General features: G+C 44.9%; 2 protein-coding genes across 7 annotated transcripts in view; one reads left to right on the top strand and one right to left on the bottom strand.

Moving 5' to 3' along the window:
- The window catches only part of ALDH2 (aldehyde dehydrogenase 2 family member), a 157,950-nt gene that overhangs the window by 47,250 nt on the left and 97,955 nt on the right, over positions 1-12,745 (bottom strand). The window lies entirely within an intron of this gene.
- The window catches only part of HECTD4 (HECT domain E3 ubiquitin protein ligase 4), a 67,388-nt gene that overhangs the window by 37,752 nt on the left and 16,891 nt on the right, over positions 1-12,745 (top strand). For all 6 annotated transcript variants that reach the window (XM_056504691.1, XM_056504687.1, XM_056504690.1 and 3 more), the window contains exons 38-61: positions 603-684; positions 1,247-1,449; positions 1,621-1,756; positions 2,346-2,528; positions 2,750-2,920; positions 3,352-3,521; positions 3,825-3,940; positions 4,770-4,873; positions 5,093-5,254; positions 5,369-5,517; positions 5,732-5,811; positions 5,929-6,092; positions 6,455-6,692; positions 7,115-7,251; positions 7,422-7,548; positions 8,163-8,300; positions 8,417-8,553; positions 8,705-8,865; positions 9,006-9,187; positions 9,546-9,751; positions 10,039-10,169; positions 10,329-10,534; positions 11,342-11,521; positions 11,787-12,662. In XM_056504691.1, the coding sequence (XP_056360666.1) occupies positions 603-684; positions 1,247-1,449; positions 1,621-1,756; positions 2,346-2,528; positions 2,750-2,920; positions 3,352-3,521; positions 3,825-3,940; positions 4,770-4,873; positions 5,093-5,254; positions 5,369-5,517; positions 5,732-5,811; positions 5,929-6,092; positions 6,455-6,692; positions 7,115-7,251; positions 7,422-7,548; positions 8,163-8,300; positions 8,417-8,553; positions 8,705-8,865; positions 9,006-9,187; positions 9,546-9,751; positions 10,039-10,169; positions 10,329-10,534; positions 11,342-11,521; positions 11,787-12,662 (4,439 nt within the window). The remainder of the gene's footprint in view (positions 1-602; positions 685-1,246; positions 1,450-1,620; positions 1,757-2,345; positions 2,529-2,749; positions 2,921-3,351; positions 3,522-3,824; positions 3,941-4,769; positions 4,874-5,092; positions 5,255-5,368; positions 5,518-5,731; positions 5,812-5,928; positions 6,093-6,454; positions 6,693-7,114; positions 7,252-7,421; positions 7,549-8,162; positions 8,301-8,416; positions 8,554-8,704; positions 8,866-9,005; positions 9,188-9,545; positions 9,752-10,038; positions 10,170-10,328; positions 10,535-11,341; positions 11,522-11,786; positions 12,663-12,745) is intronic.

Here is a 12,745-nt window from a genome sequence, read left to right as displayed (position 1 = left end):
GGCTCAGTGTTTCTGATGGAATATCATTTATCTTATTTATGGTGTGTCAAGCTGGGTAGGACTAATAAATAGAACTGTCAAGGCATAATGGCTTTAAAAGCACTGCTTTAATAATGCATAAGCTGGACAATAATTAGCTATTAAACATTTTTTAGTATTCTCAGAACCCACCTGGGTGTTGGAATCACTGAATGCCAATGCTGTCACCTCCTGCATTTTGTGTTACTCGTTTCATCTTCCCCCACTCCGTGGGTTGATTTTTTGAACCCACACTCTAAAAATGACACTAAAAGGCACAAGTGAAAGGTGAACTCAGAGCCCTGGGCATTTGTGATCAATAAAAACCATTTCATGAGGCTTCTTCTTGAGGGGGGGCAGGGTAAAATTGCTTTGCAAATAACTGCATTCAAAGGATTAAATCCCTCTGTAAATGGGATATGTCCTTAACTGCCTAATATTTCTCTTGCTGTGGAGCATTCAGCTGCAAGGGTGGCTTCAAATCCTTTCAAACCACCCATAACATATGAAATTGGACTGTGTAGTTCAGCTGTGTTGTCCAGCAGTGAGAACAAAGCTCTTGTGTTTTCTTTCCCCTCCAACAGTAGCTCAGAAGGTCGCCCATTCCGACTGGGAACTGGAGCCAACATGGAGAAGGTGGTGAAGATGGATCGGGACATGACAAAAGTAAGAGGAGAAATAACTCAGGAATTCTTCAACATCCTAAAAATTTATGGCCAGTCAGAATTCTTGGGTTTTACTGATGTTAAGATCCCTTTGTTCAATGTTGTTTTATTCATCATTTACCTCTATAAATACAGATCAAATACAGGAGTGAATGATGGAAAAGAATTTCAGCTGATGCTTCCTGCAGCCATAGGTCAGGTTTAAGCCCCTTTAATATTCTCTTTCCTCAAGTGTTAAATGCACATTGATAATGCAAATTTTAAGCCACACACTTTAATTGAAATATCATGTATGTTTTCAGATATGTTCTTGAGTGTTTACATCAGAAATATCCATTGGTGGCTTTTTGATTAGAGAAACTGAACTGTTAATTTAAAAATGGAATGTTAAAAGCAGTGACTTGATCCCTGATCTCTCTGTATATGATGAAAAGCAAGAGACAGAACTTATCTATGACTAACACACACCCAGAAGGGGGCTTTGCTGTGTTCTCAGCACTTTTACATGAGCAGAGTGACCAAACAGATATGACATTTGCCTCCTGTGGCAATTTCCTTTGCAGAGTGGCTGCTGTGAAGTCATTACAGAAGAAGCTGCTGCAGCTCTTAGAAAGGCAACCAAGTGGGCACAATCTGGGCTGATAGTGAGTGTGGGGCCACCCATAGAGACTGTCAATCCAGAGAGCACCAGTGGCTTGTCCACTGGGGACAAAAAGAAGACTGCACAAACTTCCATTTGCAGAGAGAGGAATTCAGAGCTCGCCAGGTAAATCCCTTAGTCTGCTTTTCTCTCTACCAATATTCCTACTGCTCCCAAAGATAATCTGGCTGTTCCTTTTCCTTTGTTTTTTTTTGTGTATATCTTGTTGACAACTGAAGCTTCTTTTTGTTCCCTGGTTTTGAGCTGAATGGTGAAATTGCCTTTGTCTCCTGGCAGGACGGATCCGGTGAGGCCGTTCATCAGCGGGCACGTGGCAAACAGCATGGCAGCAGAGGTGATTGCCCTGCTGCACAGCCTGCTCATGGCCCCTGAGTCCAATGCAGCCCAGATCTGGACAACAACTGCTGAAAAAGTGAGCAAACACAGCCACGACTGGAACATTCCTCACTGGGGGTTGAGTAGTTAGAGAATCTAGTGATTAGCAATGCCTGAGCTGCTCATTCTGATTTACACAGCAAGGTGTGGAGCTGCACAGACCCAGCCCTTTGCCAGCTATCTCAAAAAAACTCAGAATTTAGCCATCATTAGATAATGGGCTGTCATTCTTTTCAGGCATTAACAATGCTGTTTGTTGGGTAGTTCCCTTGCCTGTGGCAGGTTATTCTGCCTTGGCTGTGGTCTCTGAGGGTACCAAGTGTTGGTTGGAACAAAACCAGTTGGTTTTATGTTCCTCTGAATCCTGCAGCACCTAATTTATTCCTTAGGTGAAATCCTCAGCAAAGACTTTTGCCAAGATTATATTTTATTCTAAAAGTTACCAGGGAATGGTCATGGCTTTGGTGCTCACACTTCAGAGAACTTGGAATATTCTGAGTTACATAATTCTCTTCAAGAACAAAAACAGTTCTTCTGAGACTGTGTGGGCTGGAGGCTTAGGGCATTGGTTTTTGTTGGAATTGTGCTTTGAAGTCATTCCCTGGTATTTTTGCTTCTGTCTCCAGGTTTTGTCTCGGGCTCTGATGTACATTCCACAGCTTGGGAAATATGCAGAGAGCATTTTGGAGAACGGGAGTAGCAGTGGAAGGAAACTGGCTAAACTTCAAAGGATTGCTCGGCAGGCAGTGGCTGCCCTGTGTGCTCTGGGTGGCTTTAAGGAGACAATTAAAATAGGTTCTGAAGTTCAGGTAATTCAGCACTGTTCATATTTGATATCCTAGATGAGAATTGCTGCTCTCCTGAGGTCTTTCCCTGCTTTGGGATCCTTGGGAGCAGGATGTGCTTGTGGAACAGCAGCTTGTGGAGCCTGTTTCCTAAAGCACCCCCCTGTGCTTGTGTGTGCAGTTGGTGTGTGATGTCAAACCTGCTTGTAACACCTTCAATCTCATGCAGCTCTTCTTTGGTTTAGGTTTTAGGCAAAGGAATAGCAGGAAGCATTGGAGTTGTGGCATCTATTAATGAGCAAGAAGGTATAGCCACGGTCAAATTCCCACCCACCACTATAGACACTAGAAAGACCTCCCAGGCATCAGACACTTTAACTATTCCATTGTCTAGGCTCTGTGTTCCAAGATCTGAGGTATGGCAGTTTTAAACATCCAATTTTCAGTATAATCTCGATTCTTGCTTTATTTCTGTCACAGCATACTGACTATTAATCTACAGCATGTAAAAAAAAAAAAAGTGTTTCATCTTTGCTTATAAATGATTTGTAATGTTTGCCTTGTTTTTTTAAGAATATATTAATAATATGTTTAAGTTCTCATTCAAGTAACAAATGTTCATCTTTTGTGCTTAAAAATATTCCATTGCATACTGGGTTGGGGATTTTTGTGGTTAATTTCTGGCTTGGTTTGGGGGTTTGTTTTTTTGGTTTTTTTTTTTAATTGGTGTTTGATGCTGATTTTGTGATAGTAAAATATAAGAATTAACTCCAGGTAATAAAACACCCTCATTGCTTAGAAACTAACTACTTGAATTTAACTTTTTACCGTGCCCCCCCACCATCAGGCATTGCCTCTTCATAAACTGTCCATTACTGAGAAGGTAGTACAGGCAGTCCAGTCCATGTTGCTCCCTCAGGAGGGAAGTCTCTCTATTCACACCTCACTTCCTGCAACAGGAGATGGCTCAACCCCAGTAATGGCAGTGGTCCGGCTCCTTGCTGAAATAAGAACCAGGTGAGGCCTGGCTTTGTGCACAAACATCCCAGGGAATTGCATGAGTTCTGTGCCCTTCTTCTGGGGGTGTGCAGAAATTCCTCTCTGCTCCCTTTTAGTGTCTGTTCATGAGTGTCCTTGTAACACACTGAGCAAATGCTTCAGTAAATCCATTTGTGAAGCAGAGAAAAGCTGCCATTGGGGAGGGTCCAGCTAAAATCAGGGTTAAGACCACCCTTAAACCACCCTTGAATTTGCTGTAAAGCCAGCTTTGAATTCAGCACACACTTTGTAACACTTCCAATGTATTATTTTTCTGTTCAGAGCATGCCTGGTGATGGCTCAGCTGTTGGAAGACAGCTCATTCTGTGAAGAATTCATTCAACAGTGCCCAGCTGCTGTAGAAGTTCTGAATTTGGTGGCCCAGGAGTGCAGCCCTGGTATGTAGCCAACACCACCTTGGCATATTCAGGTCAGAGACAAGAGCAGATTTTAAAATAATTTGATTGTTTTTTCCTTCAGCTACTCAGAGTTTAGGAACTGGCACAGGACAGTGTCATGTCACAGCTGCAGAGCTGCTGATGGAAGAGCAACTGCTAATCAGCCTAAATCATTAAACATTAGGCATTAATTTAGGTCAGAACAGGATTATTCTGTGTATCAAAGCAGCAAGTCCTGGCTCTCTTCTGCACTCTCCACTTCATTGCTTCCAGCATTATCCTACTCTGTATTTCTTGGCATTATCATTTGTATGTTTTCTTTTTATTACCTTTCTGCTGGTTCTTGCAATACTTTGTTATATTCCTGATCCTTGTGCTCTCCTTGTTTAAGGAAAGCACTGGGCCAAGCAGAAATCTTAGTTCAGGGGCAAGTTTTTAGGAACATGCCAGAGAAAAAAGTGGCTGAAGTGAAGGGTAATGATTTAGGTGTAAAAGAGCAAGGACTGATTTTTGTGACAGTAGACATAATTATTTTTTGCTTTCCTGCCTTTGCTGGGCCACAAACTTGCTTACTAAAATGAACTTTATAGCTTAATTAACATAGCAGTGTTTTTACAAACCAAATATAAATAAAACATGAGAAAATACTTGAATATGTTACCTAACGAATGAAATTAAGGGTAATATGTAAATGAGGCTGATCAAACCTCCTCAAAATGCCAATATCATGTTTATTTGTGTTTTAAGATTGCACTGTTGTGTGTTGGAGAAGCAATTATGCTGGAGGAAGCAGCTGGAAGCTGATGCCTGGTTTGGGTTGTTGTTGCAGGGGAGAGGCTCGTGGTTGTGGAGATGCAGTGTGAGAGGTTACGGATGTTGTACCGGGACTGTGCTCGGCCCCCTCCTCCTCCCCTGCAGGCAGACAGGAGACAGGTGAGCACAGGGGCAGTGCTGAGCCCTCTGCCCTGGGACAGCCCCCTGCTGCTGCCCAGACTGGGGCATTCTTCTTGAAATCTCTCATTTAATGTGAATTTCTGTATCAGGGCGTGATTTGTTGGAGTTGTGTTAAATGCGCTCCTAAATGTATGGTTGTGTTTCAGTGGGTGACTTGAGTTGTGATTGGTGGAATAAACTGTTCTGTTGTGTCTGCAGCCCAAAGAAATCACTTGGAGCCCATCCAGGGTGTTCCCCCCAGTGAGAGCCTGCATGTTCTCCTCACATCTCACTGCTGTGACCTTCCTGGCTGATCCCAGTGCAGGTGGGGGACTTCCTCGGGGCACCTTTATCTATGCCACCTCCCCAGTGCCAGTGCAGGTGAGACCTCACTTTGTCACTGAATATCCAACAGAGGAAAAGCAAGAAAATTGCCTCTTTAAACACTGTTTTGTAAATAACTTTTTTAAAATGTGGTATTATTTTTATTTCTAGGCACCATCATTTTACTGGGAAATTGAAGTGGTTTCCTATGGAGATACAGATGATGACACTGGGCCAATAGTTTCCTTTGGATTTGCCACAGAGGCTGAAAAACGGGATGGGGCTTGGACGAATCCAGTGGGCACCTGCCTCTTTCACAAGTAGGTTGGAGATGCACATCAAAACCACATTCAGTACATTTATCAGCAGACTGGGGAGGAAGCTGTAGTGGCAATACATACTTCTAAATTGAAATGCAAGAAATGATTGACTGGAATATCTTTGCAGAATGAGGAGAGCTGAGTTGCCTTTTGAGTGTCACAGCTTTGGTGGGTGGTGATCCTACTCTCTCATTGTGTCCTTGTTCCCCCTCAGCAATGGGCGAGCAGTGCATTACAATGGCTCCAGCCTGCTGCAGTGGAAGAGTGTCAGACTGGATGTGACTCTGTCCCCTGGTATGTGAGAGCATGACTAAAATCCTTACGTGCTCCATCAGAAAATCCTCTAAATGTCGAGGAAATTCTGGATGGGAAAACTGATTAAATCCTTTTTATGTTTGTGTTTTTCTCCAGGTGATGTAGCTGGAATTGGATGGGAAAGAACAGAAGGAACTCCCCCTCCTCCAGGGCAGCCAGCAAAGGGCAGAGTTTATTTTACATATTGTGGGCAGAGGCTTGTGCCCTACCTAGAGGATGTGTCTGGTGGAATGTGGCCAGTTGTCCACATTCAGAAAAAGGCAAGTTGGTAACAGAAGTCTGTCACTTAATATACTTTCAGAAGTATTATAAACATCGTATAAAATATTGAACCTGCTCTGTAGAAAAGCAAATTGATCATTTTTACCTTTGTTGGGTAGATTGAGGTGTTCATTAGCCCTTCCTGCCCATTAGCCCAGCAGTGTGCAGCTGGCCTGGCAGGATGCCCTGTGCCATGCCAGGAGCTCCTCTCTCAGCATTCCTGACCAGTATCTTTAGCAGCTTGAAGCTTTCCCAGAGTGGCAGCTGGGGATCCTGGTGGTGGGGAGGTGTGAGCAGCTCCTGCCTGGGGCAGAGTGAGGGCTCAGAGCAGGATCTGAGAGTTTCCCTGATCCTTTTCCAGAACACCAAGGTGCGGGCGAACTTCGGCTCGCGGCCGTTCGCCTACGCCGAGGGCCAGGCTCACCGCAACGCCGCCGACCTGTGCCTCGACCTGGCCGAGGAGATCAGTGCCAACTTTGAGGCCTTGCCCTTTGCCATGGCCTCTGACAGTGACAATGATGCTGGCACCAGCATTGCCTCGGACCCTGGCACCCACGGGCCCCCCTGCAGGATCGCCGCCGTCGCCACGGCGCAGCAACGTAAAGTGACATTCACTCCTTTGAAAGCTCTGCCAGCAGAAATGCCAAGCAAGGAAAGGGATTTAAGCCCAGCCTGGCTGCTGTCCTTAGTCCTTAGGTAGTGCCTGTTTAGCTGGGGCATACCACAAGTCAAAGCCATGTTTATCTGATTTTAGACAAGGCAATTAAAACTGTCTTTAGTCTTCCTCTATGTGAATACGCAAATTATTCATAATTAACACAGCTTGAATGAGAAATCGTCTCATTAGGGCTTGGGATACAATAGGATGTCACGGTGGATTGGATCAGCCAATTGGTTCTGCTGTGTCAAAAGGAATTGCATTCCCACCCCCTGACTGGAGAGCATGGAATGCTGTATATCTTCAATTTCATGGGATGTCTTTGCATGCATTATCATCTCATTATTTGTCTGTGTCTTGCAGAGTATGACAGTGACACATCCTGCCACTATAAAATGGAGCTGAGCTATGAGAACTTCATCACCTCAGGCCCTGATCCTCACCCCCCTCCTATAGCAGATGATGAAAGTGATGACGATGATGATGATGATATTCCCAGGGTAAGGAATGTGCCAAACTCTCCCTCCTCTCATTTGGAGTCTAAAAACAGATCTTGTCATTTAGATTTTGAAATTTTGCCACACAGGAGTTTTTCCTGCTTCCCTGACAAAAATATAAGTGCTTGTAACTTCTCACTCCTTGGTGTTCTAAAACATTTCTGTCTTTGTAGGAGGATCACTATGCCCTTTTGGTTAAAGCCTGGGAAACCAAAGTTTTCCCTACAATTAGAAGAAGATTCCGTAATGAGGCTGAGAGGAAGTCTGGGCTGGATCAGATTAAAGGAGCTTTACAGTTAGGTACGGCTGTATTTATTTCCATGCATATTGTTTTCTGTGATGTGCAGGAAGTCTGAGAGAACACCTGTTTCTTTCATATTTTACTGTATTCAGAGCTGGAAAACTTAAAAAAAAATTTAAAAAAATCACTTGCTGGATCCTTCCAGTGCTTAGAATTTGGTTTGTGCTCATGCTTTTTCTTTAACACTTTTACTATGTTAGACTATTTAAATAGGGAAAATGGCTTCAGAAATAGTGACAGAATTCATTGTAATGTGGATACAGAAGCATTCTGGAACAATAGTTGGGGAAAAAACTATATCCATGCATTTTCTGACTCTCAAGGCAAAACTTTTTAGGTTTAAATAATAATAAGGGGAGATTTGGGAGTTTTGTAGAATTCAGGTCTGGCAGAACAATTTGTGGGAAAGTCACATTAAGTGTGAGGAGGGAATTCTGAGCTCTCATGAGAAGCTCAGGAAAAGCTTTCTCAAGAAAACTCCCAATTTCCATCTTTCAGCCTGACAGAGAGTATTTAAGTAATTGGAAAATTCACCTGCTTGGAATCTTAATGAGAATAAGAACTTACTTCAAGTGGCTGAGGGAAATAACTTGCACTTCCTCCTGTCTTTCAGGAATGGTTGATATAGCAAGGCAAACTGTGGAATTCCTGTATGAGGAAAATGGGGGCATCCCAAGGGATCTCTACCTCCCCACCATTGAGGATATCAAAGATGAAGCAAACAAATTCACAATTGATAAAGTACGGAAAGGTAAGGGCAGCACAAGGGATCCTGAGGGGTGAAGAAAAGTTTGGAGGTTTTTGGGATCTGCTGCAGAAATTGTCAACTGAGGAAAACACCTTCAAAGTGGTGTCCCTTTCTGCCAGGTCTCACCGTGGTGACTCGCTCTCCTGACAGCAACAATGTCACCAGCAGCGCTGTAGGAACGGCTCTCCCCAAATTTGCCATTCGGGGCATGCTGAAGACATTTGGCCTTCATGGGGTTGTTCTGGATGTGGACTCAGTGAGTAAAGACACACTGGGAGGACTTCTAATGGTCAGCATCACACAGCTGGGAGCAAAACCAGCTCAGGATGCTGGATTTGGGCTCTGTTGGAAGGAAAAATGTGGTTGTATTGATTGTGTTGCTGACAGTGCTGGGGTTGGTGTTGCAGGTGAATGAACTGGTGCAAGTAGAGACCTATCTGAGGAGTGAGGGGGTCCTGGTGAGGTACTGGTATCCCATTGACATGTTGGAAAGGCCACCTGCAGGATACAGGAGGACTGCAACCAATGGATTGGTCACCCTGGATAACACCAACATCCAAATTCACAGGTGAAAAAAGAGATGTGGTTACAAAGCATTTAATTATCTGAAGAGTAGTTCAGTTACCTGCTACAGCTTGTTCTGAATCTTACTGTCATGGTTGGATTTAATGTTAAGGAATTTATAGAATGGATGTTTGTGTTCCCTAGGGAGCTGCTGAGGAGTGAAGCTGCCCTGGCCAAGCTCTACTGTCGCATGGCTCTGCTCAATATTTTTGCTCCCAAATCTCCCCACATGTTCACCCGGCTGTTCCACATTCCTGCCATCAGGGATATCACCCTGGAGCACCTACAGCTGCTCTCCAACCAGCTTCTTGCACCACCTCTTCCTGGTAAACACTTGGTTTTGTCACAGTTCTTCTTTGGTGCAATATTTTTCTGGGGACAAAAAAAATTAATGAATTTTCTATTTCTTTATTAGCTGGTTAATAAGTGTGTTTAAGAATGAGCTGGGGAGATCACCCTTGCCAGGGGCTGGGCTGGGGCTGGTGGGGGACACAGCTGGCATGGAGAGGCCATCCTAGCCACAAGGGTGGGTGGGTCCTGTCTCCTGCTGACTTTTAGACAAGGAGTTTTCCACTTGAAAACAGAGGTTGGGAATCTTCCAGGTGTTTTACAGCTTTTATTTCCCAGGCTACGTAAACATTTGGCGTGATCTCCAAATTTGTGCTGTTTTCCTTGTTATTCCAGATGGAACCATCAGCTCAAGCTCCATTCTCCTGGCCCAGTCCCTGCAGCACTGCATCCATTCCCAGACCTGTGCTGCCACAGACCTCTTCTACCAGGGCAATTCCCAGGCCATCAGGGAGTGGCTCACTGTGGCCATCACTCGGACCCTGCATCAGGGAGAGGAGAGTCTGTTGGACCTCACCAAACAGATCTGCTCCTTTCTGCAGGTAAAATACTCATGTTTCATGAGAGTGTTGGGTTCCCTTCTCAGGAGCCCTTGTTGTCTGGGTGATTGTCATTGTCACAGGGAATTGTTTCTCTGGGTAGATTCTATTATCACTGAAAACAGAAGCAGTAGCAATGCTCTGGATTGAATTAAAATGAAGTGGCCTCCCACTGTGTCATAATTGGCAATTAATTAAATGCATTGGCTATAGAGCACTCTATAAATAAAGAAGAAGGGAGTGGGTTTGCTGCTGTTTGGGATCTTTCATGATGAATTTTCCTATTACAGGCAGCACCAGAACAATTTCCTGCTGAAGAGTTCCCAATTTCCGAATCCAAAGTCAACATGGATGTGAATTTTCCTGGGGCTGCCTTTGTGATTGTGTCCTGCAAGGAAAGTCAGTCTGGCTTCAGAAAAGAGTGAGTCATGGAGAGAGGCAAAGCTGAGCTGAGCCTGGCAATCTGGGAATGGAGTTATTTATTTTTTTGGAGTTTTCTCTTTGAGATTTATTCTGAGTGGTGGCTGGGATGTTTCCCAGCTGGTTTGAGCCTAACCAAGCTGTGCTGCTGTTTCCCCAGCTCATCCCTGTACAAGGCCCCCTGGGCTCGGGTGCTGGTCTATGGGCTGGGGCACAAGGTGAAGAGGAACGGGCAGCTGAACCTGATCGAGGCCGTGTGCTACCCCCGCGACGCCTCCCCCACCAACACCGGCCTCACGCCGCCCCCCACCACCAACCAGTACCCAGCTGTCATCACCCCCACGGACAGGGTGCACATCAAACTGGGTGAGCACAGCCACTGCACCAGGGAAGAGCCTGCAGTGCACTCTCAGAGCTGAGAATGATTTCATTACAGCCTCTGCAGCACCTTCCTGTGTGATCAGCAGTGCTTAGGACAGGATTTTTATGCAAGAAATTCATTCTTAACCAAAAAAGCCTTGGCAGCCATCTGATTCTGGTTTTTATATTCCAGGAGTTCACCCAGCAGTGTTTGTATTTGAAATACTTTATTCAAAATACAAATTTCTGCAGTGTTGGTGCTGTTAGTGTTCGAAGAGCTGTTTCAGATGGAGAATAATTTTTTTTTTTTTTACTGCCTTTTCAGGTGTTTGTAGGAATCTCTTATCCACAGAGTAAAATATCTGCAGTATAGCAATACTTAGGTCACCCCAGCTTCTCCAGCAAGAAGAATCATTAATTTTCTCTTTACTTTAGAGTATTTAGAGGATTTAGAGTAGTGAAGGTGACTGGGTGCAGCATGTTCTTAAAACTTACCCTTGGAGATCCAGTTCTTGTACCCATCAGACAGAAATAAATTATTTTGGGGGAAGTTCTGTGTATATATTTAGATATATTCAGGCTAAAAATTATTCTGTTTCTTTATGTGAATAAAATGTTCTCTGTATACTTATAATTATAGATTTTATTAACTTATCAATATAGACAAATATTCCTGTTTGTTTATTACAAGGTGCTACAGAGAAAATTCTCACTTAATGTAAGTTTAGCCTTGAAAAAATCCTAAATGTCGCTGCTTTTACTTTATCAATGCTCAGAATCCTGATAAGGATTTTCTTGGACCTTTTTGCTTAGGGGTGTCTCCTCCTCCTGGAGCTGTATTGGTCTTGCATTCCCTCCCCCTGGAATTCCCCCTGGCAATGGCATTCACAGAACAGCTCTTAACCTGGAAATTAGAAGATGGGGATGGAAAATCTGAAGATGAACTGGATACTATTCCTGCCTCAGTTCTCTTGCAAGTAGTGGAATTTTTAGGTGAGAATGGAGTATTTCCTTAGTAATGAGCACTGATAATGTGCTGGCTCAGGTGGAGAGTTTAGGAAACAAAAACTACAGTTGAAATTTACTGAGCTCTTCCACTATAATGAAATTTTCTTCAAACTCCAGACATTTTCTGTTGATCATGTCTTTCTCACTGCTGCCATGACATTGAAATGAGCTTTTCTGGTGCCTTTTGTAATGTTGCTTTCTGCTAAGAGTGGAACACTGCTGACTGCCCTGCCTTGCCTTCCTCACACAGGCAACTTCCTCTGGACAACTGACATGGCAGCGTGTGTGAAGGAATTGATCTTTCACCTCTTGGCCGAGCTGCTTCGCAAAATCCACAATCTGGAGCAGAAGAAGAATCCAGCAGGATTGTCCTCATCCATTGCCCTGCAGCTCAACCCCTGCCTGGCCATGCTCATGGCCCTGCAGTCAGAGCTGCACAAGCTCTACGATGAGGAAACCCAGAACTGGGTGTCTGGGAATGCCTGTGCTGGCTCTGGGGTTGGAGTGGCCGACCAGGGAAGATTCTCCACGTATTTCCATGCTCTCATGGAAGTGTGTCTGGCTGTGGCAGAAGTCACCTTGCCCATCAACATGAGCGTGACAGCCAATGTGATCTCATCCACCAGTGCCCCAAATCTTAGTGACTCCTCCTCCTCGTCCTCATCTTCACCAGGGCAGACACCACAGAGCCCAAGCTTGCTGTCCAAGAGGAAAAAAGTCAAAATGAAGCGGGAGAAAACCTCATCCTCTGGGAAAAGGGCTTCATCCAGGACGGCCGAGTCGGACGCGGCGCTCCTCAGCATCGGGGGCAGCAAGCCTGAGGACATGCTGTGGTTCCACAGAGCTCTGACCCTGCTGATAATCCTCAGGCACCTGACCAAGAAGGACCCCCAGGGGCTGGGTGTGACCAACGATGCCGTGGCTGATGCCTGCCAGGCCCTGGTGGGGCCCACTGCCCACAGCCGCCTGCTGGTCATCTCCGGCATCCCCACCCACCTGGAGGAGAGCACGGTCAGGAACGCCATCAGGAAAGCCTGCAACGCCCACGGGGGCGTGTTCAAGGATGAAATCTACATCCCTTTGCAGGAGGAGGAGCCCAAGAAAACCAAGGACAAAGCAGAAGGAGGCGAGTGTGGGAACCTTTGAGGGGGACGGTGGTCAGGACAAACTCAGGCACTGTCTATTTTCTGGTCTTGAAGTTTGCAGTTT

This window comes from Oenanthe melanoleuca, chromosome 15 (assembly GCF_029582105.1).
Source record: "Oenanthe melanoleuca isolate GR-GAL-2019-014 chromosome 15, OMel1.0, whole genome shotgun sequence".
In the NCBI taxonomy this organism is placed as follows: Eukaryota; Metazoa; Chordata; class Aves; order Passeriformes; family Muscicapidae; genus Oenanthe; species Oenanthe melanoleuca.
The sequence above is the reverse complement of the archived record's forward strand: the minus strand, read 5'-3'. Positions and strand labels throughout refer to the sequence as shown.